General features: G+C 34.7%; 1 protein-coding gene across 1 annotated transcript; it reads right to left on the bottom strand.

The window, feature by feature from the left end:
- Positions 1-1,828: 1,828 nt before the first annotated feature.
- Positions 1,829-5,683, bottom strand: LOC149407057 (L10-interacting MYB domain-containing protein-like). Its single transcript, XM_089618452.1, has 5 exons — positions 5,651-5,683; positions 3,564-3,896; positions 2,871-3,491; positions 2,527-2,664; positions 1,829-2,059 (listed from the first exon to the last, which is right to left on the bottom strand). The coding sequence occupies exons 1-5, from the start codon at positions 5,681-5,683 to the stop codon at positions 1,829-1,831; spliced, it is 1,356 nt and encodes a 451-aa protein (XP_089474578.1).
- Between the last annotated feature and the right edge of the window lie 494 nt (positions 5,684-6,177).

Raw genomic sequence — 6,177 nt, forward strand, 5'->3', positions numbered from 1 at the left:
TTGGTAAATTTTGTATTCTAGCCATTTACAGAAATAAACGGTTAGAAAATATCGAAAATACCTTTATGTAACATAAATCATAGAAACCAAATACTAGCCAACATTTCAGCCAGCCGAAGTTTATCGTGCATAAAATAAACGGAAATTAACAAAGCAGTGGAGATTAACAAAAAAATTAGAAAGAAATAAATGCTCAATAAACAACTTTGCCAAATATAGAATTTTTTTTTTAATTCTAAATATATACACGTGTATTAACTTCGAAAATTCGTATTGAAAATTTGATCGGCTTGTGAATAACACCGTATTAAAGGAAAGGAAACAAATATCAATTGATAACACCATCGACCTCTACATGCACATATGTAAATTTATCATAATTAACAAAAATTAACAAAGCAGCGGAGATTAACAAAAAATTAGAAAGAAATAAGAAAACGCTCAATAACAAATTTTGCCAAATATAGAATTTTTTTTTAAATTATAAATACATGCACATGTATTAACTTCGAAAATTTTGGTTGATCAAACGTGGGCTACAAGTTTTGTAAGCAAATTCTAGTAGAGGATATTATAGTAATTAACATCTTACATAATTAAGACACGTCATCATTTTTTGCTAGAGTGAAAATTTGGACGAAACGTTGGCTATATTACAATTTCAACATTTCAGGTGGCTTAGTTCGACTAATTTTTCTTAAAAATATGGTGTTTACATTAATAAACAAATTAAAGTCTCATTAAAAATAACTTGATAACATTTTTCAAATGAATTATTAAAGAATTGTTTAATAATTTTTCAAATGACTTTATCACATCTACTTGGACGATAAAATTGCAGGTTTAACAAATGAAAAACTACAGAAATAATGTATAGCTGACGTTATGTTCCAATGAAAAAAACTACAATAATTTTTATATAAATTTGAAAACAGACTACTTAATCAGTTAAGGTCAAAATTAAAAGTATAATCTGACGAATCTAAATTAAGGGTAAATATCTAAATATAGATTAAGAAATCGAATTACGAAAAAAAATTACATTAATATATTATGAAAGTCCAAGATGTATTCCTAATAGTAAAATAATATAACATAACAAAAATATGTACCGGCGGAGCCAGTATAGGCCCAGCAGGGGCTTAAGCCCCCCTTCAAATTTTTTTTTTTTTGCACTGTTTGCCCATTTTAAAAAAAATTACATTTTTTTCCCTTGAAAATTTATACTTTTGGCCCAATTTTTATAAATTTTTTACAATCAAGCCCGATATCTTGCGTCGGAGAATGGAGATCGAGAAGAAGGAGAGAGAGTCAAAGAAAAAAGAGGAAGATCCGAAGAAAGATCCAGCGAAGGTCAAACGCCTAAGAGAAGCGGCTCGGATTGCGATCAACAACATCACCAAAACTGTGGATTTCGACAATCTCAGCGTCATGAACGAGTTCGAGGCTCTCACTGGTTGTCCATCCACTCTCTGCTCAATTGCAAGCCCTAATTTGTAACCTAGTTAGGGTTTCGTTTACTTGGACCTCACGGTGTAATCGCATTAGTATGAATTTGATACAATATATTGTTCAATGAACGCTTTGCTTGGTGAAGAGAGAGTAATTTGTGATTTGTTGGCGATGAGTAGTGATCATAGCACTAATGCATGAGAAACGCCTTATCAAGTACGTAGTTTTACTACTAAATATAAACACACAAAAGGAAAATTTGTTATACATAACCAAGGCCTTTTCCACTTGCATGTCAAACTCTTATCTACCTAAAGGCAATTAGTCCAAAAAAAGGAGAGAGAATACTTGATTTCTGTATTGATTATCCATTTCACTAGTTAGGTTTTGGAAAGTTAATCTCAGTATCACGAAGAGCGGCAGAGAATACCCTTGAATCATGAGCGCTACCTTCCCAACCAGCATACGCAAAAGTGAATTTCATATTGAAATCACATACAGCCATAACATTTTGAGTAGGAATCTTCTTTCTACCGATAAACGGTATTTGATCTGCTTGAGGTAAAGAAGCTGGAACATGAATATCATCTATAGCACCAATGCAATCCTTAAAAAAAAACAAATATCTCAATTAATTTATACAGAGTATCGATGAAAATAAATAACAAAAATATGAGTATAATACCTTAAAATGTGGCATATATCTTGGATCGTTTGCTATTTCTTTGGGAGTACTCTTAAATTCTGGATCAGCAGGTTTTACGACATCGGCTCCCATGAGACATAATATATCCAACGTCTCCGAAAAATATCGACTTATCGTCTCACCAGAATGTTGAAACATCTCTTACACTAACCGGTTTCCTAGACCATGTCCTAGAATCATTAGAGTCATTCCTAAAATCTCCAATGCAGTCATATGTCTTGAACCTTTGAAACCGTAACTTGTTTCCAAGTTATTGCACAAACTTGTGAAAACCTCTTTTTCCATTCTGAACAGTCGTTGGCACCGAATTCTGTTTCCCCTCAATATCTCTTGAAGAAAAATATGCCCCGTTTTTTTTTAATCCATACAAGGAACTTTATGTATGTATGTATATCATAATAAATTTGCATCAAATGAGCAATTTTCCGTATAAGAACACCGTGTTCGTTATGTTCCTTTTTGGCAACAATGTAGAACTCATTGTCTGATGTGATATCCATTTGTTCCTGAAAACGAATATGTGATAACATAAGATTAAATAACATTCGATGTAAACATTATTTATACTACAAAAACAAAAAAGTAACCAAGGAATATAAACGAGACTAACATTCTCGTATTGTTTGATTATTATAGTAAAACAAAATAAACAAAAAAAAATGCAAAACAATGAATGTAGTTCTCATATAAGAACACTTATTTAAATTCAAACGCGCGAAATATTTGGAGCTCCTCCTGGATTAGAGCCATAAAGTAGACCATACTCGTAAGTGAGCCAACAACTTTGAATATGTGGATCTTTCATCGTTGCAAACATCTCTCTCTTCTCGCGACTCTGAAATAGTTTGGTCGCAAAAAGCCACGTTGGATCTCCGATTACAATACCAGGCAGTGACAAAACAACTTCCATTACTTCAGCGATACTAGTACCAGGCATCTCTTTGCGTACTACGTATACGGTGTCGCTACGCTCTTCTGTTGCCTTCACAAGACGCTCGATTTGAGAAGATAATTTAGCCGCTCCACTAACTTTGCTCCGTCCACCAGTCTTTTTAAACTTTGGAAAAATATTGATGTCTAGGGGATTTTTGTTGTTGTTATTCAAACTCTTTTGAGGATTCGGCTGACATACAGGATCCTCCGATTCATCACTTCTTTCTTCTAAGTTGTCAGCACTAGGAAATGCCTCACTACCACCGTAATGGCGAGGGTTAGTTGTAGAAGAAAATGCATACGCTCCAGTTGCAACTATATCCTTGAACATCGTATCCAGTTTATCTTCGAAATCGGGAGAAATGCCTTCTTTGCGAAATTTTCCGAATTTTTTATTCTCCTACAAAAAAGTGGTATCTTAGTTATAATATAAATTTTAAGTTTGTAAATTGATTTGATTTTCGATACAAACCTTTATTTTACTACGCCACCACTCTTCACTTGCGTCAACAGTATTATTGTTATCATTCCATCCAAGGCCAGTTTCTTTTCCGATCAATTGCTTCCAGAGTTTCCATTCACCTTTCAGTAACTCCAGCTTATTTTTCAATTGAGCTTTATCGTATCCCCTCTGTGTCTTCTCGGAAATATTTTTCACCATATTCTCCCATCCAACTTTGGTGAAGCTTGTTCCCGGTCGATTTCCAGCTTCAATCTCCGCAATACATACGTCGCATAAGATTTCAACCGCATCATTATCCCATACTGCTTTTGTTCGAGGTCGTGTATCTTGATTTTCAGTCATCTACAAATATACATATAATTCAAAATATGATTTTACTATAACAACAAAATAATATATAATAAATGAATTATTTATAGTATATAACATAAATTTTTGTAATGTTTTATAAAAAAAATATTGAATATAATATTTTATTTGAAACAACCCGAGCCCTATAAAACCTATCGACAATTGATCTACTTTGTTGAGGGAATACAAAAGCCTAGTCTATAAATAGATTGTAAATTATAACTTGATATTTATAAATAGACATTTTTCAAGAGTTCTAACCTTAAAAAAAATGAATGGCAGCTGATAAAATTAATTTTAAATGAACATATAAAATTCTGTCTTAAGTGATTTGTTATCTACTACTAAATATTTTCTATTGTAAAGTATGGGATCACAAATATTTTTGAACTTTTCTATTGACTAGATAAAAAAATAAACCGTATATTTTTTTTTTCAGGGTTTTCATTTAGTCTCAATTCTTCTCTCTCAACCCTTTCTCTTGCCGACAGACTCGCGATATTTTTTAAGAGAGAGAGAGAGAGAGAGAGAGAGAGCGACCGGGAGCGACCGAGAGAGAGAGAGAGAGAGAGAGAGAGAGAGAGAGAGAGAGAGAGAGAGAGAGAGAGAGAGCGAGCGAGCGACCGAGCGTGAGGCACACAACGCCGGGGAAACGAATTCGGCGGCCAGAGCTCGCGATCGAGGTAAGTTCAAGTTATTACATCAAATCAGTTGAGCTGATTTTTTTGTTTGGGGGTTTTGAGATCTAGGGTTTCTGGTTTGGGGTTTTGAGCCACTACTACAAATTAACATATTGGGTGCGGAAGGGCATTAGGTGCGATATGTCGCACCTAAAAGTCGCACCTAAGCTAATATTAGGTGCGACTTGTCGCACCGGATACTCTACCAGATGATAAAAAATTTTGCTAATTTTAAGTGGTATCCGGTGCGACACTGTCGCACCGGATATGTTTTTGTCGCACCTACTGCCATTAGGTGCGACATTGTCGCACCTAATACTAATAGGTGCGACGGTTGTCGCACCTAATACTAATAGGTGCGACGGTTGTCGCACCTAATACTAATAGGTGCGACGGTTGTCGCACCCAATAGTTTTAAAATTCGAAGTTTGTCAGCCATATTCCCCCTAAATTTTTTGGGTTTCGGATTTCATATCCGGTGCGACATGGGGTGCGACATGTCGCACCGAATATGTGTATTAGGTGCGACAGTGTCGCACCCAATAGATTTAGGGTATTATAAATACCCGAGACTCCTTGGACGATAAAATTGCAGGTTTAACAAATGAAAAATTACAGAAATAATGTATAGCTGACGTTATGTTCCAATGAAAAAAACTACAATAATTTTTATATAAATTTGAAAACAGACTACTTAATCAGTTAAGGTCAAAATTAAAAGTATATCAGACGAATCTAAATTAAGGGTAAATATCTAAATGTAGATTAAGAAATTGAATTACGAAAAAAAATTAAATTAATATATTATGAAAGTCCAAGATATGTATTCCTAATAGTAAAATAATATAACATAACAAAAATATGTACCGGTCTAGTATTTTTAATGAGGTCACGTAATGAGTTGGTTTTTCATACCAACAATTACAAGTTCATGAGATTGAAGAGTTATAACACTAAATAAAGATAATACATGCCCAAGTATGAAAGGAGAAGAAAGAGGAACCTATAACAAGACAGGTCGATGACGAATAAATAGTGTCATTAAAGTCAACTTTATTTCAATACCTCGGTGCGAGCATCTCCGATCTCCGACCGCATAATATTCTACATTAGGTCTGCTCAAGGGCCAACCGGTTTAGGTAATATTTAATGCGATCTCCTACAAGAAAAGTTATTTTTGGGGGAGGTCTGTTTCGTTCATAGCCTCTCTTTGGTTTTGTACCTTATGTTAGGCCTTGGAGTTAATCCTCTTTGTCGTTGTGATTGTTAATTATTCCATTGTGATTTGTTCCCACTTCCATTCAGGAACCTCGATTAGTTGTAATTCTCCACCTGGTCGTTGATGTTCGGCCTTCACTTTCTGGCATGTAAGGCATTTACTGACAAACTTTGCAACGTCGCCCTTTATCCGATTCCACCAGAAGTGTTCTCGAAGGCCTTGGTACATCTTCGTGGACCATGGGTGGACTGAATAGGGAGTCTCATGTGCTTCGGTCAAAATCTGTCTTCGTAACTCATTTTCGTTGGGTACACAGATCCTTCCATCGAAAAAGAGTACATCATTCTCCGCAAGAAAAAATTTTGACTCCTGA

The sequence above is a fragment of the Urtica dioica genome, chromosome 1 (assembly GCF_054948205.1).
Source record: "Urtica dioica subsp. dioica isolate 48M chromosome 1, U.dioica_male_clone48M_v1_H2, whole genome shotgun sequence".
Lineage (NCBI taxonomy): Eukaryota > Viridiplantae > Streptophyta > Magnoliopsida > Rosales > Urticaceae > Urtica > Urtica dioica.

Excerpts from the sequence above, each read along its gene's own strand:
- LOC149407057 (XM_089618452.1), bottom strand. The coding sequence starts at position 5,683 with ATGCGGTCGGAGATCGGAGATGCTCGCACCGAG. Across the intron at positions 3,897-5,650 it reads TCGGAGATGCTCGCACCGAG|ATGACTGAAAATCAAGATAC; the intron begins GTATTGAAATAA and ends GTATATTTGTAG. Across the intron at positions 2,665-2,870 it reads GAGCTCCAAATATTTCGCGC|GAACAAATGGATATCACATC; the intron begins GTTTGAATTTAA and ends ATTCGTTTTCAG.